The 22,845-nt window shown below is 43.9% G+C and overlaps 1 protein-coding gene across 7 annotated transcripts; it reads left to right on the top strand.

Moving 5' to 3' along the window:
* The first annotated feature begins 195 nt into the window (after positions 1 to 195).
* PEX5 (peroxisomal biogenesis factor 5) lies at positions 196 to 21,801 on the top strand. Of its 7 annotated transcripts, XM_037847568.1 has the most exons (17): positions 196 to 254; positions 899 to 1,061; positions 1,402 to 1,437; positions 1,754 to 1,886; positions 2,075 to 2,206; positions 11,473 to 11,578; positions 12,107 to 12,197; positions 12,595 to 12,705; positions 12,955 to 13,047; positions 13,424 to 13,543; positions 18,114 to 18,257; positions 18,465 to 18,535; positions 18,943 to 19,155; positions 19,467 to 19,632; positions 19,976 to 20,133; positions 20,341 to 20,561; positions 21,515 to 21,801. In XM_037847568.1, the coding sequence occupies exons 2-16, from the start codon at positions 915 to 917 to the stop codon at positions 20,540 to 20,542; spliced, it is 1,923 nt and encodes a 640-aa protein (XP_037703496.1). In that variant the 5' UTR covers positions 196 to 254; positions 899 to 914; the 3' UTR covers positions 20,543 to 20,561; positions 21,515 to 21,801. The 7 variants fall into 7 exon arrangements, with proteins under 7 accessions (XP_037703496.1, XP_037703497.1, XP_037703494.1 ...); XM_037847569.1 differs by lacking the exon at positions 21,515 to 21,801 and having other exon boundaries at positions 13,448 to 13,543; positions 20,341 to 21,270; XM_037847566.1 differs by lacking the exon at positions 21,515 to 21,801 and having other exon boundaries at positions 20,341 to 21,270.
* The last annotated feature ends 1,044 nt before the right edge of the window (positions 21,802 to 22,845 follow it).

The raw sequence follows: 22,845 nt of genomic DNA, 5'->3' as shown, positions 1-22,845 counted from the left end.
ACGCTCCTAGAGCCGACGCTCCAGGACTTCCCCTTTAAGTGGCCCTTCCCCTTTAAGACTAGGCCCCTCCCGTCACGCCGCAGTGTTAAAGCCCCTCCCCTTCAAACAGCTTCCGTGGGGCAGTGACCACAGCGCGGCGGTCACGGCCCCTTTAAGCCTGAGCCCCGCCCTCTGGATCCCCGCCCCCTTCCTTCCCCTCCCCCTCTAAGCCCGCACCTGGTGCCTGGGCAGGTCTTGCGGAGCGGCTCCTGGTGGTGAGCGCAAGGTCCCGGGGGGACGCGCGGAGTGTCTTCGTCTCCCCACGCCCTGGCTGTGTCCTCGTGGGTCCCGGGGGCGGAGCTGGAGCGGCTGGAGGAGCGGGGAAAATGGGGTGGTTGGGAGCGCGGGAGGGGCGGGCCGGGACCGGGCCGAGCGGGGGAAAGGGCTCAGGTGACACCGGGGAACGGGTGGCCTTCCGCGGTGCTCACCAGGCGACGGGGGTCGAGGGACTGGGGTTACGGTCAGGTGGCGTTCCCACCCTCTCTTGTTTGGCTAATGCCCTCGTCCAGCCTGGTTGGAGAAGCGTCCCCTGCGGTCCAGGCCCCAACGTGGGGGCCGGCTGCTTGCGGGGGTCCCGCTTCGTGAGACCGCAGACGCGGAGGCCGCTGGCAAGGCCCAGGCTGAAAGAGGTGGCCTTTGAGGGGGGACGACAGGAGGGCCTTGGCCCTCCCCGGACTCCTGGCAGAGGTGGGGGCCACAGTAAAAGGCACGGGGATGGAGGGTGGCCGGCAACCTGGACCATGCGGGGTAGACATCTGCCTGTACTCCCCACCCCCTCGCCCCCCAAGCAGATCGAGTAGGGGGTTGGAGAAGGGTCTGGCTTCGGGACCTCAGTTGGCAAACCTTCTCTGCCCATCAGAGAGCGGGCGGTCACCATGGCGATGCGGGAGCTGGTGGAGGCCGAATGCGGGGGTGCTAACCCACTCATGAAGCTGGCCGGGCACTTCACCCAGGACAAGGCCCTGCGGCAGGAGGGCTTGAGGCCTGGCCCCTGGCCCCCTGGAACTCCAACTCCCGAAGCAGTGAGTGTTCTTGAGGTGGAAGGTGCAAGTGGTGGACTGGGACGGGGATCCAGGGAACATCTTGGGATAACTGCTTTCTCTACTGTGTTGAAAAGAATGGTGAATGGTGGTTGCCACTTAATGAGTGTTTACTAAACATTGAACTAAGCACTGTGCTTCTTTATATGGTGAAGGCAGCCATTTTATAGATGAAGAAACTGAGGCCCAGACAAGTTAATGTGACTTGCCCAAGGTCATCTAAATAGTAAATGGTAGAGCTGGAATTTTAACCCATGTTTAACTGAGTTGCTTGCTGTGGTCTTCATTGTACCTTACTGCCTCCTTTTCTTTTTGGTTTTAGGTCTCTAAGCCTTTGGGAGTAGCCTCTGAAGATGAGGTAAATATACCAGTCTCTTCTACCATATTTTCTCTTGTGTACTGAGTTTTTACCTTTAAACTTGACTCACTCATATTGTAATCTTTGGACTTTCCTCACCTAATGAGATTTGCCTTAGTTCCTCTGATTGTTTTTTTTACTTATTATCTGAGTGTTTCTAAATCTGTGGAAATAAATCTGTGGAGAGAAAGTTTCTCTTTCTTCGTGTCTCCATTTTTTGTGTTTCTGTGCCCTTGTATCCCTCATTTAATGGGCCCTGTCTCTTGCTGGGCCCTCCTGACCCTGTGGATTCATTTCACCATTTCTTTTCTGACAGTTGGTGGCTGAATTCCTGCAGGACCAGAATGCACCCCTTGTCTCCCGTGCCCCTCAAACCTTCAAGATGGATGACCTCCTGGCTGAGATGCAGGAGATTGAACAGTCCAACTTGCGCCAGGCTCCCCAGAGAGGTGGGCCCAGAGTCTGGTGGGAGGGGGGGGATTCACTATTTTCTGTGCAGGCAGGACCAAAGGGATTCCATATTTGGATGCTGATGGCATTGTGAAACTGAGATGCACAGAGCCCTCAGGGTCCCTTAGGCATGATGGAATATGTATTTCTTTTCTTCTTTTTTAGTTCTTTTTCTCTCTCTTTTAAGCCCCTGGTGTGGCAGACTTGGCATTGTCTGAGAACTGGGCCCAGGAATTTCTTGCAGCTGGAGATGCTGTGGATGTAACTCAGGATTATAATGAGACTGACTGGTCCCAGGAATTCATCTCTGAAGTTACAGGTGAGGCTGTTCAGGGAAAAATTTGTAATGGTTCCTCTGGAGTTCTATACTGTTCACTTAATTCATTTTAAGAGATAGGGTGATTTCAGCTGCTTATGACTTTTCTGCTCTCTTGACTCATTTCTTTAGGGCACTAGATCTGATTTCTCTTAAAAAGTATTGTTGAAACATAATAAGGAGAGGACGGAATTTGAATTGGATAAGAGATTTTGGATCTCTATGTAATTTGGAGAACAAGGAGTTAGGTCTACCTTTTTGGTATCTAAAATTTATTATTGTAGCTTGTTGGAGTGGACCCATAGAGGTTGTATGGATGGCGTCATTACCCAGGAGGAGAGAAATATTCACATGGTACCTGGGATTGTAGCATAAATCATTTTCAACACAGCTGGGGCCTTGGAAAGTTGGGTTGTGGGGTTCAAGGGCCAAAAGTATACGGTCTTGGAGGACAAAGATAATACCCTGAAGATACTAATAAAAATTAATAATAATAGCTAATGTATGTCAGGTACTTACCGTGTTCTCAGCTTTGGGATAAGTCCATTTTCTATTTAATTCCCAGGAGAACCCTTAAGGTAGTTACTGTTTTTGTTCCTAGTTTATAGAAAAGAAAACTGAAGCTTAGAGGCTAAGTAACTCACCTAAGGTAACATAACCTTTTTTTTTTTTATTTTGAAATAAACTCAAAGTTATAGGAACAGTTGCAAAAACAATACTAACCCCATACACAGAATTCCATCATCCCTGACCCCCACCAACTTTAACATGCTGTCACATCACTATTTCTTTCCCTTCCTCCCTCCCTCCCTATCTATCCTCCATCATCTATTGCTCTGTCTTCTGAACATATGAGATGTAGCTGCACACATCCTTGAACATACGCTATAATTCATGTATACATTTCCCATGAACAAGAACATTCTTTTATGCAATTCCATTAAGTGCAGCTAAGAAGTACAAAAGATTCAACAATGATACAAAGCTTACATTCTGTATTTCCTTTTCCTTATGTCTCAACTGTGTCCCTTTGAGCCACCTGTCCACTATCCTCCAATCCCATCCAAGTTCATCCTTAGCATTCAATTGTCATCTATTTAGACTGTCTTTTTTTTTTTTTTTTCAGTTGTGGAAACATATATACAGCCTAAATCTTCCCATTCCACCCCCTCCCTAGCCTTCCATTAGTGGGATTAATCACATTTAGAATGATGTTATGCTCTTTCCCACCATCCATAACTAGAAATTTACCTTCACCTCAAACAGCAACCCTACCCTCATTTCTTAACTCCCCATTGCCCCTTCCCCCATTTCTCTTAACCCAAACTCTACTTTTCATCTCTATGGTTATATTCTCTGATAATTTCTTTACTGTGGGGCTTAAAATTAACCTCTTAAATCCATGTCAATCTTGTTTTTCTTTGATACCACTTTCACTTCAATAGGACACATAAACTATGTTCCTATATTCCTTCATTCCCCCACCTTTATATAGTTGTCTAAAATTACATATTTTACATTGAGTTCAAAACCACTGATTTGTCCTTAGAGTTTGTGTGTTTTATATCATGTAGGAAGTAAATAGTGGAGTTACAGTTCAAAAATTATTGACTTCTATTTGTATTCTATTGTGGTTGGAGAATGTGCTTTGAGTATATTCAATATATATATATTTTTAATTATTTCTTGAGGCTTGTTTTATGTCCCAGCTTATGGTCCATTCTGGAGAAAGGTCTGTGATCACTAGAGAAAAATGAGTGTCCTGGTGATTTGGGATGTAAGGTACTATAAATATCTGTTAAAATTCTCTATTTCTCTTTCTCCTTTCTTTATTTCTCTGTTGGTAGGGTTCCCTTTAGAATCTGAAGTAGGGCAGGTCTTTTATTGGCAAAGTCTCTCAGTATTTGTTTGCCTGTGAAAAATTTAAGCTCTCCCTCAAATTTGAAGGAGAGTTTTGCTGGTTAAAGTATTCTTGGTTGGAAATTTTTCTCTCTCAGAATTTTAAATATGTCATGCCACTGCCTTCTTGCCTCCATGGTGGCCGTTGAGTAGTCACTACTTAGTCTTATGTTGTTTCCTTTGTTTGTGGTGAATTGCTTTTCTCTTGCTGCTTTCAGAACTTGCTCCTTCTCTTCAGTATTTGAGAGTCTGATCAGAATATGTCTCGGAGTGGGTTTATTTGGATTTATTCTATTTGGAGTTCGCTGGGCATTTATGCTTTGTGTATTTATATTGTGTAGAATGTTGGGGAAGTTTTCCCCAACAATTTCTTTGAATACTCTTTCTAGACCTTTACCCTTCTTTTCCCCTTCTGGAACACCAATGGGTCTTAAGTTTGGACGTTTTATTTTATCTGTCGTATCCCTGAGATCCATTTCAATTTTTTCAATTTTTTTCTCCATTCTTTCTTTTGTTCTTTCATTTTCGGTTCTGTGGACTTCTAGGACACTGAGATGTTGTTCAGCTTCCTCTAGTCTTGTATTGTGAATATCCAGAGTCTTTTTGATTTGGCCAGCAGTTTCTTTTATTTCCATAAGATCTTCTACTTTTTTATTTACTCTTGCAGTGTCTTCTTTATGCTCTTCTAGGGTCTTCTTTATGTCACTTATCTCCTGGGCCATGGTCTTCTTGATGTCCTTTAAATCCTTTGCCATGTTTTCGTTCCTCGATTGTAGTTCTTTGATTAATTGTGCGAGGTAATGTGTTTCTTCCGATATCTTGATTTGTGTGTTTGGAGTTGGATTCTTCATATTGTCTGGTTTTATCATATGCATTAAGATTTTCTGTTGTTTATGGCCTCTTGGCATTTGTCTTGCTTGATAGGGTTCTTTCAAGTTGTAAAAAAAAAGATATCGATCTAATTTTTCAGCAACACAGTTTGGTGGCGTACACTTTCTCTCACTAACCAGCAGATGGCGTCTGTCAGTCACCTATACCCCTCAAGTCAGTTCTCAACCTTGTCCCTGCGGTGTGTGGGGAAATGATTCTTGTGGAGTTCAGTTGGGGAACTCAGTTTGGGTGTGTTGCTGGAGCCATCCGCCCTGAATATGGGGCATGTGTACGGGTGGCCAGGGAGGAAGGGCAGTTTTAATATTCAAATCCCCCAGGTTCCTGGAGATTCAAGGCCACTGCAAGAGTCTAAGCCTTCATTTCAGTTCAGCCCCAGACCTTCTCTCTTGCTGTCCCACAAACCACCGGACTTGGCGTAGCGTCCCTGGGTTCTCCGCGCGGGCCCCCCCTCCCAACCGCAATCCTCCAGGAGCTCAGCCGAGGGAATGCTGTGCTATGTCATGAGTGCACGCCGTCCCTCAAGGGAAGCCCTGGGCCGCTGGGCCATGCAGTGGCGCGCACTCAGCCTGAAGCAAAAATGGCCGAACGGGCGTCTCAACCCCCTCCTCCTTGTACAGTTTCTCCTTCCCAGCTCTGGGACAACTGGTGGGGCTCTGGGCTGTGGGCACAGCCCCAGGCAGGAGTTTATCCAGCCCTCCAGGGAGCCAGCTGCTAGCTGCGGGGTTTCTTTCTGCTGCTGGCTCTCCCCTCCGTTCCCCCGGCCTCAAGGTTATCTGCAGTGGGCTATCTTCCCTGCCAGACCCGAGAGGCCAGCCCAGCCCCCTCTTGCTGTGTTTTACTGTGTGATTCCCCTATTGCAGCTGCAGCCACTCTTGGGTTTTTCCCTTTTTTTTTAAAAGAGCCAGCCGGTCTCCAAACGCCAAACCCTAGCTTCCCCAGACCGCCATACGGCTGTGGGTCTTCCAGCCAGCTTACTCACTCATTTCAGAATGCAGACTCGTGGTTTCACCAAGTATACGGCCCCTCTGGAGCTAGGAGACCTCGTCTAGCTGGCGCATCGCTGTAACCGGTATTCTGGGTCACTTTCTGGTTTTTAGCTAGTGTTTTTCACGGAGGTGTTTTTTCGCCCTGTCTCACCTAGCCGCCATCTTAGTTTTTCCCCAGGTAACATAACTTTGAAGGTGGTGGAGTCGGGATTTGACTCTGGCTTGAATGCTTCCAGGTCCTGGGGGCTCACCAGTTATGCTACTGCCAGGACTGCACCTTAGACTGTTCCTGCTCGGCCTCAGTCTTAAGGGTCTCGGTTTCATTTCTCCTCTTGGAGAGCATCTATTGCCCACTCCAAGCCTTGAGATTTTCTTTCTTTCTCTAAGCCTGTGTGATTGGGGGCATGGGGAAGGGCAGTCTCCACAGCTTTCCCTTTTCTCCTTGCTCTCAAAGAGAGGCACCATTGGTGTTTTTCTGATTTTAGAAATCAAAGATAACAAGAGATACAGATGGAGAAAATTACAAAGATTCTAGACTCTCAGGGAGCTCACGTTATTATAGTTCCTGGATTTTTCTGAGATGATAAATGGGAACTAATTGGTCTCCCCTGCATCATTTTTATTCTCTTAAAGATAGGACTTCCCTGACATATAAAAGAGAAAACCCTCAAAATCTAAAAGCTAAAGCTTAACCTTTAATAAAAGCATGACTCCCTCTCCTAACCATAAGGTGGAGTTAAGTAGAACAGCAGGTGTTCTTGGTTTCATTAATAGTGCTAAGTACTTTGTATTCTTACACTAATTTGATCTTCACTTATAAGGTGGGTATTTCTCCCCATTTTATGGACGGGGAAACTGAGATTTGGTAAGGTTAAATACTTGGTCCCAAATTGTTGTGTGACAAGCGTGGTATTCAATGTCATGGCTGTCTGACTCTACGTTCCATACTCATACCCACTACCCTGTCATTTAGAGTTGCTTCAAGTTCAAATCTGAGCTGTAGCAGAGACCCTGAGCTGTAGCAGAGACAGATACTCTCAGTTTAGGATACAAACTTTAGACACTTGGGTGCTGTCTGTTATCACAAAGAGACTTCTGTTGGAATGTGGGCATCAGTCATTTTTGATGACCTGGAAAAAAATTATCACTGCTAGGAACATTGAAATGAATGAGATTTTTGTTGCAATTACTGGAATTGCTTATAGCCAGTTAAATCTCTCTTAACCCTTAAATGAAAAACAACTTTAGAAAACACGTTAGATCTGCCTCACCTGTTAAATTTTCTCTCTTTTCTATTTTTTTATATTCTGTTGGAACTGTGCCTCCATAGAGACAGAGACATGAGAAACAGGGAAAGGAAGTTCAGGTGTTTGGAGTCAACCTTCATAAAAGTGTCCTATTGCACTAATATGTTTGCTTTATTTGAAGTATGCTTTCAGTGTTTATTGAATGAATAATTTGAGATCTAGGAAAAATAACTAAAGGAAGTTAATTTTCTAGAAATTCATTTTTTATTATCCTTGTAGCATTTGTGGTTGATATTATAATACTGATGATATAAGTTAATTATTGCTCTAAGGATTTCAAGCATGAGAAAAGGTTATACTCCTTTGAATCCTTATTATTTTTTAATCCCCACTGTTAAGAACCTAGAATCAAAACAAACAAACAAACAAACAAAAAGAACCTAGAATCAAGTTTAAAAGGAACCTTGAAGTTCTTTTTTTCCTTTTGGTTTTAATTTTTTGTTTGGAAATAATTATAATTTCACCGGAAATTGCAAAAATAATGTATAGTAGGTTCTGGGTACCCTTCACCAAGTTTCCCCCAAATGGTAACATTTTGCATAATTACAGTACAATATCAAAATCAAGGAGTTGCCAGTAGTACAATCCACAGAACTTAGTAAGGGAGAGCAGAAGAGCTCCTGCTCCTTGTCGTAACCTCCTCGCTATCTAAAACTTATTATTGTAGTTTGTTGGAGTGGACCCATAGAGGCTGTATGGATGGCATTGTTACCCAGGAGGAGAAACTCACCAGTTTTATAGGCATTATGTTTTTATGTGTGTGTATAGTTCTATGCAGTTTTATCATGTGTGTAGATTTGTATAATCACCATCACAATCAAGATAATAGAACTGTTCCATTACCACACGAAGCTCATTTTTTAGTCTACCATATTTCTTGATTAAATTCCCCCCATTCCAAATATTCTGGGCCAATTAATTCTCTGTCTTATGCTTGCTCAGCTCTAGGAATGAGTATTTTAACTTGGACAGCCTTGATATTTAACATGGTTCGTGAGGTTCATACAATAATTGTGAGAGCTAGCTCTTCATTTTCATAGGAAAAGCAATGGTAGCAGTAGCAGAGGATGACTGGCAGTAGACTTGCTCCAGATGGTGGAGGAAGAGGCTATGGAATAAAAGGAATAACATCTCATTATACTGTTTTCTCCTTTTGGTGTGGATTTGTCATGAGCAGACAGAAATGATGATAGTAGCTAATATTTGTTGTTATGTGCTTTATGTATATATTATCTCTTTTGGTCTTCAGAGGAACCCACCTGAGGTAGTTATTATCTTTAGTTTATAGCTAGGGAAGTGGGAATTTAGAAGGGTTAAGAAACTTATTCAAAGACATATGTTCTTATTTGCTAATGCTGCCAGGATGCAAAATGCCAGAAATGGATTGGCTTTTATAATAGGGGGTTTCTTTGGTTACACAGTTACAGCCCTAAGGCCATGAAGTGTCCAAGGTAAGTTATCAACGATTGGGTACCTTCACTGGAGGATGGCCAATGGTGTCTGGAAAACCTCTGTCAGCTGGGAAGGCATGTGGCTGGCGTCTGCTCTAAAGTTTTGGTTTCAAAATGGCTTTCTCCCAGGACATTCCTCCCTAGGCTGCAATTCCTCAACAGTGTCACTTTTAGTTGCTCTTGGGGCGTTTTTCCTCTCTTAACTTCTCTGGAGCAAAAGTCTGCTTTCTACGGCTGTCTTCAAACTGTCTCTTAGCTGCAGCAACTCTGTCAGGTTCTGTGCATTCTTCATAGGGTCCCTCTTGGCTGTAGCTCTTCTTCAAAATGTCATTCTCAGCTGCACTGAGTTCCTTCTGTTCGTCAGCTCATTTATATGGCTCCAGTGATTTAATTTAGACCCACTGTGAATGGGTGGAGTAACACCTCTATGGAAATTATTCAACCAGAGTCTTCACCCACAGTTGGGTGGGGTGCATCCCCATGGAAACACTCAAAGAATTACAATCTAATCAACACTGATACGTCTGCCCACACAAGATTACATCAAAGATAATGGTGTTTTGGGGGACATAATACATCGAACTGGCGCAACATAGAACATGGATGTGGTGGAGTTGGAATTTGAACACAGGTAGTCTGACTCTAGAACCTACATTTTTTGCTGTAGTGCTCTGTAGCAAACATAGAAACTTTCATGGATAAGGGTAGGGTATTCTGAGTTTTTTACTTTTGAATTTGGGGTAAATATGCCTAGAAGGAATGAATACACAATGAGAAACCATATGATCTGGAGGTGACCATTCTGGATTAGATATTTGGTTTCTAAGTTGTTGGTTCTAACTCTACCAACCTATATGACCTAAGACAGAACCTTCCCACATTAGGTCTTAGTTGGTTCAATCTCAGAGGTATCCAAATGGGTCTGATTTTCTGTCAGAATTTCTCAAATAATATTGTGAAGGCCAAGCGGTATTCTGTTGGTTATTTTATTTTGATGCTTTTGTTGGAGCAGTTTCCCAGTGCCAGAAAATTCTGGGTGTTGTGGTTAATATTGGCCAAATGCCAAATTACAGCTATTTAAGGATGACTTTTCTCACCTCTGGGATTTTTTTCCTAATCTGATTCATATCTGTTGAAAAGTCCAGGTGCTTTGTAGTTTTTCCATTGCTCCTTGTCCTTGAGGGGAATGTTTCACAGAAACAGTGTTTTCTGTAATTTGAGGAGCACTTATGGCTGGACTATGCTTTCGTAAAACATTGCAGTCATGAGTCAGAAGTGACTGGAGAGTAAGGAGGGAAAGACTGGTAGTTTTCAACAGAGGAGGACCAAGGGACCAGAAGGTATTATAAAGCACATTTAAGCATTGAGCAACTCCTTATTAGGTCTCCTGAGCCAATAGTCTATTGGGGCAAAGGAAAAAGAAACGTTGCCTGTAAGAACTAGTGAGGGGAACCTGTATATAAATGTTGAGAGTCCTTGAAATTGAGACAGCTTCCATGAGAAAAACAAAACAAAACAAACCAACCTGCCAACCATATCTTTTATTATATCAGTAATATATTACTTAGTATTCACAATTAGTGTGTGTTCTGAGAGTTGTGATCCTTTATTTTTTCATATTTTGAGATTACTTTTTTAGATGTTGAGATCATTTAGTTGAAATTATTCAGGCAAAGTCTCAGTTAAAATGGAGTAGAAAGTTCTGTTATATGTTAATACCAGGGGATAAATCTGTCTTCTCAGTGTTAAAAGTAACAACAGTCAGATCTTCAAACCAGGGACCAAGACAGGATGGCCGTTTCACTCTGATTTGTAAAGGAATGGACAGAGGGCAGGAGGATAAGGCACTGCAGGCTCCTGCCTTCTCGGTGTTTACTCATTCCTTAGGGTGCCTTTCAATAGTTGGTCTCATTGCTCATTTTTCTGGCCCCAGTGTACTGAAGGGCAAAGTCTGGAGGTTGAGAAACAGTTCAACACTGTCATTCAGTCTGTGGCCTTGATATGTTAATTCTAATGTTGTAGCAGTGCCTTTTTTCTCTGGAGCTTCTAGGACAATTTCTAGAATTTGACTTCAAAGTATAGCCACTTGAAACTAATCAAAGGTGACAAAATCAGAATAGTGATTACCTCAGGGGAGTGGCAGTGGGTGGGTATTGATTGGGGAGGGGCATGAGGGTGTGGGGGGAACTGTTGTAGATGCCCTAGAGCTTGATCTGGCTGGTGGTTATATCTGTGTATTCATATGTAGAAATTAATCCAGAAGTATGCCTAGGTTTGATATACATTTTGTACTTCGATGTTTATATGCTACACCTCAATTAAAAAGTGAAAAAAATGAAAACAAAACATCCAGTGGGAAGAGTGGACCCATGTATCTAATTCTAGCCTAGCATTCTGCCGCTCAGAATCTCTTGGTAGACATACTAAGACGCAATGAGGCTTCTTTTGTTGGGAAGGAGTGAAGTCTTGGTAGAGACCAGAGTTTCAGATAAGGGACAGTATCCTGTTCCCAATTTGCAGTAAACTTCTGCTCTAGGTCCCTTGGAAGTAGGTAGGATATTGAAGAGGATGTTGAAGATTTAGTAGTAGTTTCTTTAGACCAGGGATCCCTGAGGGTGTCACCAGGGTTTCCTCTGATTTGGTGTGGTTGAGAGGGTCAGTGTTTGTAGTACTTTCCCTTTCCCTAATCCCTCACTGAACCCTATGTGATTTCCCCAACTCTTTGCTCCTTGCAGACTCCTTGTCTGTGTCCCCTGCCCGCTGGGCTGAGGAGTATCTGGAACAGTCTGAGGAGAAGCTGTGGCTGGGAGAGACTGAGGGAACGGCTGCCACCGATCGCTGGTGAGTCCAGCTATTTCTTTCCGGGTCCCTGTGAAAAGAGTATTGGATGGTTTTCCCAGCCTCCTACAACCTTCTCCATCTACATTCTGAAACCAACTTGCAATCCTTTCTTTTTCTTCTTTATTCTTTAAGAGTTCCACTTGTATCATTACCCCTGTTAGTCCATTTCTCAGATGTAGTCAAGGCAAGAATCCTAACTGTATCCTACTGAAAGTTCGTGACTTTATGCACCAATTTACCCCTTTCCATTTCTCATTTTGAGCTTGCTACTGTCTATTCCTTCTCTTGCAAAGATATGCTTGGGAAAAGGAGTGGTAGAAGGATGTAGCCAGTACTTTCCCACTTCCCAAATGTCCTCTTTTAACGCAAATAGGACTTTGTGGGTCCTCAACAAGAGTGGAGTGGTGTCGTTCTCTCTTTTCCCCCACAGGAACTGTAATTGCAGTGGGCCAGGAAATAGTGGGGAATAGTGTGGGGCAGGAGGTGGCAGATTTATGCATAAAATTAGGTTGTCCTTCCCTGTCCCAGGTACGATGAATATCATCCTGAGGAGGATCTGCAGCATACGGCCAGTGATTTTGTGGCCAAGGTGGATGACCCCAAATTGGCTAACTCTGAGGTGAGACACATCCCACTGCTGCTTTGCCAGTACAGCTGATCTTGGAAGGCAAGAGTCTTGCTTCTCTTACCCCAGTTTAAAGAGAGGGAATGATACACTAAGTCTTTTCTTTCCTGTCTGAAGAATGGAGACTTAGGGTCCTGCTTCTTTCTTCTAATATTCTTTCCTTCATTTCCTTGCCTACTGACCCCTTTCTCTTTTCGGTGTCTTCTTACATTTTTAGAACTAGAAATCCCTTTCTTTTTGCTGTCTGCTTTTTTCAGGGTCTTTAGCATATCTTGTTTGCAGCTAGAGATGATCAGAGGGAGGGGAGAGTACAGGGTTCTCTTGGGCCTGGATGAGAGCATACACCTGAAAGTCCTCTCCCAAGTGGCCCGTATGTGTCTCTGTGCCCCAGTTCCTGAAATTCGTGCGGCAGATTGGCGAGGGGCAGGTGTCTCTGGAGTCCGGTGCGGGGTCGGGCCGAGATCAGGCAGAACAGTGGGCAGCAGAGTTTATACAGCAGCAGGTAGGACATTGTCACATCCTGGTCCCACTGCAGAGCCAGCTGGTACCCCAGGTCCTGGGTTCGGTGTGGGAAAGGGATTGTTGTCAGCTTTTCTTGGTAGCATCCAGGTCTGGAGTGGGTGGGAAAGAGATCTGAGAATGTCCTTCCTCTCAAAAGTGTCCAGGTCAGTGGTGTTTAGTGGATGTTTAGTTGGTGTTTAGTGGGTAGAAAGTTGGCAGTGGTGGGGTTGACCAGCCTTCTTTGTCACAGGGTACCTCAGATGCCTGGGTTGACCAGTTCACACGACCAGCAAACACCTCTGCTCTTGACATGGAGTTTGAACGAGCCAAGTCAGCTATAGAGGTGAGAGCAGGTAGTGCAGGAGCAGGCACCCCAAGAGGAAAAAATCCTTTGGAGAGAAAGGGTATATTAACATGATAGATGGCAAGCATTGTATTTCATAGTGTTCCTGGATCACCTGTGTCAGAGCTGCCTAGTGGTAGGTGGGGCCTTTTAAAAATGCAGATTTCTGGGCACCACCTCAGATTACTGAATCAGAATCTCTGAGAGTAGGATTTAGGAATCTGCATTTTACAAAAAGTTCTTTGTATGATTCTTAAACACACTGAAGTTTAAGAACTGCTGTCCTAGGGAATCCATCCTAGTGGGGCTTAGGGGGTCGGGGGTGGGGGTGGTCATGGTGAATCTTCCTCTTCCATCTGCCTTCCCTTCCTTACAGTCTGATGTCGATTTCTGGGACAAGTTGCAGGCAGAGTTGGAGGAGATGGCAAAACGGGATGCTGAGGCTCACCCCTGGCTTTCTGACTATGACGATCTCACGTCTGCTTCCTATGATAAGGTAAGAGCCCCTAGTTTCTCAGGTTCCATGATTTTCTTTTTTTATGGTCTCCTTTAAATCTACATTTGAAGGGTACTCACTTTTTTTTTTGTTTTTCTAAACTATCTAACTGTTCATTAGAGAATTCAAAAAGCAGTGTACACTTTGGATTCCTGATGAACCTGTTTTGGTTATGGACAAAGGATCTGAATGTTCTGCTTTTCAAAATTGAATAATTTAAAGAAGCACGGTATTCTGAGAGAGAGTAAAAGGTCTTGAGTTGTAAGCTACTGCTTCTCTTAAGAGGAATAATGTTTTAGATGAGAAAAACAACTTTGCCTTCTCTTTAAGCATATATAGTTAACCGAGCAAGGGCAAGAACGGGTCTGTGGAATTAGAGACTCTCGCCCAGCCCAGACTTGGTGGTCACCTTCTGGACACAGTTGTTTAGTTGTTTAAGCACTATTATCATCCATACCAGCATTTCAAAATTTGTATTGAGACTGCCTTTATGGCCCAGAGATGAGGTCTATCTTGTTAAATGTTCTATGTGCACTTGAAAAGGAAGTGTATTCTGCTGTTGTTGGGTAAAGTGTTCTATAAATGTCGAGCAGTTCAGATTGGTTGATAGTGTTGTTTAAGTCTTCCATACACTTACTAGTTTTTTGACTACTGATTCAATTATGAAGAGAAGGGTGTGGAAATCTCTGACTGTAATTGTGTATTTGTCTATTCTCCTTTCAGTTCTATTGGTTTTTGCATCATAATTTTGAAACCGTTATTAGGTGCATAAACATTTAGGGTTGTTATGTTCTCTTGATGAATTGACCCTTTTATCATTATGAGTTGATGTTCTCTATCCCTAGTACTATTCTTCATTCTGAAGTCTGCTTTGTCTAATATTAATATAGTCACTCAGCTTTTTTTTGGTTAGGATTAGCATGGTATAACTTTTTCCATCCTTTTCCTGTTTTTCTTTTTTTTTTAATTTTTACTTTAGTAACACATTTACCACCTAAAATTTCCTCCTTTATCCACATTTAGATATATAATTCGGTGAGTTACATTCACAATGTTGTACAACCATCACCATCATCCATTACCACATCTTTTCCATCACCCCTGATAGATATTCTATACCAATTAAGCTTTAAGTGCCCCTTCCCTTGCCTCTTGTGTTTGGCTTATTTCACTCAGCATGATGTCTTCAAGGTTCGTCTATGTAGTTGCATGTATCAGAGTGTTCTGGTTTGCTAAAGCTGCCGTTATGCAAGATACCAGAAATGGATTGGCTTTTATAAAGGAAATTTATTAAGTTACAAATTTACAGTTGTAAGGCCATAAAAGTGTCCAAAGTAAGGCATCAACAAAAGGATACCTTCACTGGAGGAAGGCCAATGGTGTCTGGAACACCTCTGTCAGCTGGGAAGGCACATGGCTGGCATCTGCTGGTACTTTGCTCTTGGGTTCTGGTTTCAAAATGACTTTCTCCAAAATGTCTCCGGGCTTCTGTCTCTCTTAATTTCTCTCTCTCAGCTCCTGTGCATCCTTGTTTTTCTCCCAGGCTGTTTCTCTCTAAGTGTCTGTGGGCCCTTTTTAGCTTTTTTAGCGTTTTTCCTGGGGCAAACTCTGGGCTTCATCTCTTAGGTTTGCATCTCCAAACATCTTTTCTGTCTGCAATCTCAAGTGCCTGGGTCTCTGTTGGCTCCTGAGCTCCATTAATAACTCCAGTGAACTAATCAAACCTACCTTGAATGGGCGGGGTCACACCTCCATGGACGTAAGTTTATCAAAAGGTCTCATCCACAGTTAGGTGGGTCACATTTCCATGGAAACGACTAATCAAAAGAGTCTGCCTCCACCAGATTGCCTTAAAGAACATGGCTTTTTATGGGTACATAACAGATTCAAACCAGGATACAGAGCCTCACTCCTTTTCATCGCTGCATAATATTCCACTGTATGCATATACTACATTTTGCTTATCCATTCATCAATTGATGGACACTTGGGTTGCTTTCATCTTTTGGCAACTGTAAATCATACCCACTATGAACCATCAGTGTGCAAATATCTGTTAAATTCCTTCTTTCATTTCTTCTGGGTATAAACCTAAAAGTGGGGTTGCTGAGTCATATGGTAATTCAGTACTTTCTGAGGAACCTTCAAACAGGTTTTCACAGCTGCTGTACCACTTTACATTTCTATTAACAATGAATGAATATTCCTGTATTTCCATATTCCCTCCAATACTTGTTATTTTTAGTTTTTTTAAATAGTAGTCATTGCTGAATGTGAAGAGGTATCTCACTGTGGTTTTGAATTGCATTTCCCTGCAAAGATGTTGAAAATCTTTTCATGTGCTTTTTGGCCATTTGTATATCTTCTTTGGAAAAATGTCTATTTAAATATTTTGACCATTATTTGATTGGGTCATTTGTCTTTCTGTTGTTGAGTTGTAGCATTTCTTTATAGATTTTAGGAATTAAACCCTTCTCAGATATGTGGTTTCCAAATATTTTCTCCCACTCAGTATACTTTCTTGATGAAGTCCTTTGATGCACAGAAGTTTTAAATTTTGATGAGGTCCCATTTATTAATTTTTTCTTTTGTTACTTGTGCTTTTGGTGTAAAGTTTAAGCAACCTTTGCCTAACACAAGGTCCTGAAGATGCTTCCTGAAGGGCACTCACTTTTAAGTAATTATTTTTAAGTTCTACTCTCTTCCCATAGTGCTCACCACTTACCCCAATTTAGGGTTCTCAAAGAATTATGTTAAATATCTTAAATACCAGGAAAATTTCCCAGCAGCCAGTTGTGAAAGATGACCTAATATTGCATAAAGTGTGTGCTGTTAACTTGTTAGCATATGTTATATGAGGGATCTCACTATAAAAACAAATCTACTTGTGGATTGTAGGGTACCTGGGGATGTGGTTAGTAACTGATCTCCTGAATTGAAGCATGAGGGAAAAGAGAGAGAATTGCTTGGTTTTGAAGACGCAAAACAGGAACTGGGCAGATGGGTAGTGATGTCTTTATCTCAGCTCAGATCTGGTTGGGAAAGGAATCCGGGGCAAGAACCAGGGCCTGAGATGCAAAGCAGGATACTGGAGAGAGATCTTGACATAATAAGGGAGCTGTAAGGGAAGAATGACGTTCATGATAACTTTAAAATGATCAGGATTTGAAAGCCCATGAAAAACTTAGAGCTAGGAAAAATATGATTTTTCTTATTATTCAAGCTTGATTTCCTGAGAACTATTCTGTGTTATAACAGAAAAGAGAATTTAACTTCTTGTGACCCTGCCTATATTTTGCCGTAATGTGAATCCCTTCTGTAAAATTCTGATGAGGAAGAACTGGAGGAAATGCCTGGAGTTAACACTTTTATTAATTTGTATTAACAATTTGATAACTTGCATAGGTCCCATCAGTTTACAAATGGCAAGTTAAAAATTTTAGATAAAAATTTCCATGCTTTTGAAAATGTTAACATTGTACTAATTTTGTACGAGGAGCCTTTTCTCTTAGCATTTTTTCTCTTATATTTATGACATTTTGGGTGGGATACGTTTTAAAATTTTGAACTTAAAAGCTAGAATTGCTTTTGGACTCTTGAGCCTTATTTGGTATCACTGATATCTTTGGATATTGAAAAATTATGATTAGAAACACTTCCATTAATGTCCCACAAAAATATATTGTACTTTATTACTCCCTAAAAGTTTACAATTTAGATTCCACCTGGCTTTATGTGAGCTAATATTAAATTATACATCAGTAATACTTTTGTTTTTAACATGAATCTGACTGATTATCAGATAAAATCCATGGGTCTCTTTGAATGCACTATTTTTTATTGGTAGTCCTTAATTTTTCAGAGGCAACTTACACCTATAGCTCAAGGACATATTGTAGATTATTACTGTCGGTCAGAGGAGAGGCACTTAAAGAGATGTCAGCCCACTCCAATACAGGTGTTGGGGTCGCCAGCAAAAAGCACACTCACAGAGGCTCTGGTGGGAAGACGTTTTACTCTCACAGAGAAGAGAGAGCAAGGTCAGCTTCACTAGTGGGCATTGGTTTCCCATAACTAGTGGGTCTTGATCCATGGCTGATGCAGGGAGATGTTCTCGGCATAGCACCCCCCTCTTGTGTCCGTGTGCTGCCACAGTGGAGGAACCCGCTCCCTCCCTGTCAGGGACAGACATACCACCAGGGTTAAGGAATGGATTGATGATGGACAATAGTTGAGGTTGAATGCAGAAGGATTTATTTTATTGAACTCAAATAGCCTAGGGCAGGGGTTGGCAAAACTGAAATAAGCTTATTCCCAGCATGGATCAGAGTTTGTAGACTTGCTTAGCTTTCTGGTTATCATGAACAGTAGATGGCAGTGTGAGCACAATATTGAATGGTTTTACTTTATAATAGGGAGAATTTACCACATTTTATTCAGGTACCTTTTTGGAGGCCTTCGACTTCTACCTTCTGTCTTGTCTGCCTTGGTTGTCATCCTTCTATCCCTGCTGCTCTAAATGTGATAGTCTTCTCTTAGAGTTTTTCTCGTTTGCTTTCCTTCCTTGTAGGGGTACCAGTTTGAGGAGGAGAACCCCCTGCGTGACCACCCCCAGGCTTTTGAGGAAGGGCTGCGGCGGCTTCACGAGGGGGACCTGCCAAATGCTGTGTTGCTGTTTGAGGCAGCTGTGCAGCAGGATCCTAAGCACATGGAAGTGAGTGACTCATTGTTCTGACTTCAGACTAGAGACTGCTTCTTCCAGTTTTCAGGGAGGCCTCAAAGAGAGCAATGCAGGTGGGTTAGGGGCTGGATGATGGCCCCAGGTGGGAGAATGGGAGTGAGGTGGTGAGTAGGGAAGCCCAAGTAAGGGAGGATGGAAAGGTGAATACAAGGGTGATGGAATCTGCCAACTTCCCTCTAGGCTTGGCAGTATTTGGGGACCACCCAGGCAGAGAATGAACAGGAACTGTTAGCCATCAGCGCGCTGCGGAGGTCAGTACCCTGAAAAGTGGGGTAGGGGTGGTTCCAGGGCTCCACAAATAGCCTTTAACATGATAGGAGCGCAGACCCAGATCCTTGTCTTCTTTCTGGCCTCTACCTGGGGTGTTTTCTCCTGATGAAACTTGTGAGGTTTGGAGTGAGTTGGAGATAATTGGCTCCATTCCTTAGGCAGCTTTTGATCTCATTTGTGTGGCCCTAGCTGTTCTGTTGGCTGGTAAAACTTTCCCCTTCTCAGATCTGTAATCAGATGTCAGAGGATTCCTCTGTATCTTAATCTGAGGGGGCTGTACAGATGGGGCCATGTTGGCTCTGCATGTCAAAACTTGGGGGAGCCCAGGGTGCTGGTGGGTTCTGGTGTGATTGCTGATACCAGGTCTGGCCCGTCCTGGTCCAAACAGGTGTCTGGAGCTGAAGCCAGATAACCGGACAGCACTGATGGCACTGGCTGTGAGCTTTACCAACGAGTCCCTGCAGCGACAGGCCTGTGAAACCCTGCGAGACTGGCTACGCTACACACCTGCCTATGCCCATCTAGTGGTGCCTAGTGAAGAGGGGGCTGGTCGGGCAGGCTTGGGCTCCAGCAAGCGTGTCCTGGGCTCTCTGTTGTCAGAGTGAGTGGGAGGGGTTCCTGGGATGGGAGATGGTAACCTGTGTCCCAGTGGGAGGCTGACCCAGATTTTGGAAGTTGGGTAGATTGAGACTCAGAGCCCCAAGAGTGTGATGGGAAACCCAGGATCAACTTGAAGAAGATGCTGGGGATAAGCAGAAAAAGAGGTTTCTCTGTTGGAATTTAGGAGTAGGAAGGGTGGCTGATAGATTGGCAGTTCTTGGGGATATGATTGACTAAGAAATTATTTGGGGGAGTAGGAATATAGATATATCCATCTACTGATTTTTGCCTCATTTTCCCCTTCTTATCTAGCTCCCTGTTCCTTGAAGTGAAGGAGCTTTTCCTGGCAGCAGTGCGCCTGGACCCTTCGTCCATCGACCCTGACGTGCAGTGTGGTTTGGGAGTCCTTTTCAACTTGAGTGGGGAGTACGAAAAGGCCGTGGACTGTTTCACAGCTGCCCTCAGTGTTCGTCCCAATGTGAGCCTTAGGGAAGGAATGGAGATGGGATATGACTGTACCCTGTTGAAGAATCATTTGTTGGGACTTGTGGAGTCATGGGAAAGTTCATTACAATGTCCCATACACTGACTGCCTTGGGAAGATTGGGGAAAGAAGGAAGGGGTGGGCTGAAGGTACCCTAGACGTGAGGAGGTCTGTGTGGGATGAGGGATTCCATTGGGGCCACGAAGTGAACTGTTGAGGAGGAGAAATGGGATAGTAACACATGGCAGCAAAAGAGGGTAGTGACACAGGGGGAGGAGTGGGCAAAGCTTGGTCTGAGCCCAGCTCATGTTCTGACCCTTGTCCATTCTCATCCTAGGACTATTTGCTGTGGAATAAGCTGGGGGCCACCCTGGCCAATGGGAATCAGAGTGAAGAGGCAGTGGCTGCGTACCGCCGGGCCCTCGAGCTGCAGCCTGGCTACATCCGGTCCCGCTATAACCTGGGCATCAGCTGCATCAACCTTGGGGCCCACCGGTGAGAGTGTTTGTTGAAGGATGAGTGAGGGAACTTTCACCTTGCCTTTGGCCTTAACTCCTCATGCTCTGATGCTGTCACTCGACTCCTCTGATGCTGTCACTCGACTCCTCAGTCCCAGCCTTCCCCCTCCACCTGCCCCCTGACCTGCCTCCTGCCCTTGTCCTACCCACTGGCTCTCAGCTTGCCACCCTCTTTTTCCTACAGGGAGGCTGTGGAACACTTTCTGGAGGCCCTGAATATGCAGAGGAAAAGCCGGGGCCCTCAGGGTGAAGGGGGCGCCATGTCAGAGAACATCTGGAGCACCCTGCGTCTGGCGTTGTCTATGTTGGGCCAGAGCGATGCCTATGGGGCAGCTGATGCCCGGGATCTGCCCACCCTCCTGTCTATGTTTGGCCTGCACCAGTGACAGTGGGATGGGCTGCCCTGTGAGTGTCCGCCTGAAGGGGTCCCTGCTCTGGACGTGACTCCCTCTCCCCAAACGGGCCTACCAAGGGGGTGGGCTGATGACCACAAGCGGTTTGGCCTCTCAGGAGCTGTCTCAGGGTAGAGGCAGGCAGACTGTGTTCTTGACCCTACAAATTGTAGGAAAATGAGCTGTGATGTCCCTGAGTCCCTTGATACTTCAAGGGCTGTGCAGCCAGCTATAGATCTCTCTGCTCATCATGCCCTTTCTCGGTGCTGCTTTCTGGTAGGACCCAAAAGTGTAGGGTAACTGTTGTTATCAGCTGCCATTCCTGATAGGGCCTACCACATTTGTAATGCCCATCCTTTCTTCCTCTTTTACTGGGAATTGAGAATAGTTTAGCTTTGTTCAGGGCAAAGTGCGTGTAGGAGGTTCTTCTACCAATGCACCTCTAAAGATGATTCCTTCTGGGGTGGGATGTGTTAGGGTTGGCCTGATTGATGTAGATGTTGATCGGGCTCAGCAGAGCTGAGTGTTGGTTGGTAGGGGTGCTCACGGGTCTGTCATTCTTGGACCTCCCCTGGCTGTGAACTCAGATCCCCTGTCAGTGTGATGCTGCACAAAGTCATGCTGGTATCATTATTTGTAGGGGTCCCGGGAGCTTGGGTGTGGCTCATCAAGGGGTCAGGGTCATCAGCTACAGAGTGTTTGGGGGTGGGGCAGGAGGGGGGCTTATTAGTGGAGTGAACCTAGAGGGGGCCAGAGGGATCAGCTCAAGGGCTCCGTTCTGGGAGCTTTGGTGGAGGACAAAGCAAGTGGGGTGAGTGATACAGCAATCTCCCCTCCTCTGTGAGTAGGAATTGAGCTTGCTCTTCTGGAAAGTTGGCTCAGAAATTGCACCCCTGCTAAAATCCTAGCAAAGAAGGGGTTTGGTGTTATTGTAAGCCTTTGCTGTACTTCTTGAAATGTTTCTAGGGGAGAGTGTCAAAAATTCCCCTCGCCATTACCTCCACAAGGTGAAGATTGAGGGAAGATGAGGGAGCAGCTTGGAGTCTTCTCACCTGTCCCTGCGTGGGGAGATACGCTCACCCCCAGAAATGACTGCTAAGCCCTATGCCTTGTCTTCAGTAGCTAACAGTCAGAGAGATTTTTTTTAAAACTACCATGGCCCCACGGTTCTATCCTGAAATTTATTTTTCTTTGTATGAATATGTGTATATGATTTAAAAATAAAACTGTAAAATATTTGTATGAAGAATAAATGGAACTGATGTGGCTGTGAGTTCTGCTTCCTGTTGTAAAGTTGGGGTGGTGGGAGGTGGGCTGGCCTTTGGAGGATTGGTATCCAACAGTTTTCCTCCTCTCTCTTGATGTTTTTCAAATTCTCACTGGATTGTGGGTTATCCATACATCTATCCAGTAATTGCTGAGCAACTAGTATGTGCTGGAAGTAGGGATAAGATAGACAAGGTCCCTGTCTTCACAGAGCTTAGGGTCCAGCAGGAGACCACATTTTACACTTGTGTTCCTTTGTAGCAGTAACACAAGCATAAAAAATTCACATGGCTATTAAACCTGTCCAGCAGGAGAGACAGGCTTAATAGCCATGTGAAGTTGTTACAGTTGTGTTACTGCTACAGAGGAACACACAGTGCTGTGTAACAGTTTGGTAATGTTTTTATTATGAATTATGTGGGAGGACTTTGATAGTTTTCTTAGTGCTTAGTGCTTCTGAAGGTTTTCATCTGCCTCTGCCTGGATTTATTAGGAACTGTATCAAGAACCATATCAAAAATTTTAAAAAATATTGTTAATTATTGATCTAATAATCAATGCCCTTCTGGGTATGTATCCCAGGGGGAAATTTTTATATATGAACAAATGTTTATGTTTGGAGATAGATGTTCATGGCCATATTAGAATATTAAAAAAAAAAGAATGTCTAAAAGGGTATTGGTTCAGTAAATTATATGGTCAGGCCAATGGAATATTATGTAACTGTTTAATTATGTTTATGGAACAATTTACAGTGACATTAAATGCTAATAGTATAATGAGAAAAAAAGGGTTAGCAAACTGGATTATCTCAAGGAAAAAATGCACTGGAAAGAGAATAAGAGAATGTGCCATTATATTAAAAGTGTGGGGATTATGGGTGATTTTTCCCATGCTTCTTCATAACTTCTTATTGAAAATAAACAAAACATCAAGTGGGGAGGAACAGGAGGCAGCAGTGGCATTTGCAGCTCCCTGGGTGATCATGAGGCAGGTGGTGGAGCAAAGCCCCAGGCCTGGGAGAGGGTGGG

Source organism: Choloepus didactylus, chromosome 8 (assembly GCF_015220235.1).
Source record: "Choloepus didactylus isolate mChoDid1 chromosome 8, mChoDid1.pri, whole genome shotgun sequence".
NCBI classification, from domain to species: Eukaryota; Metazoa; Chordata; class Mammalia; order Pilosa; family Megalonychidae; genus Choloepus; species Choloepus didactylus.
Note: the sequence above shows the minus strand (reverse complement) of the source record. Positions and strands in the feature narration are given on the sequence as shown.

Coding starts and splice junctions, on each gene's coding strand:
- PEX5 (XM_037847568.1), top strand. CDS start 915: ATGGCGATGCGGGAGCTGGTGGAGGCCGAATGCGGGGGTGCTAACCCA. Junction 13,048..13,423: donor GAGCCAAGTCAGCTATAGAG/GTGAGAGCAGGT, acceptor CCTTCCTTACAG/TCTGATGTCGATTTCTGGGA. Junction 18,258..18,464: donor AGGATCCTAAGCACATGGAA/GTGAGTGACTCA, acceptor ACTTCCCTCTAG/GCTTGGCAGTATTTGGGGAC.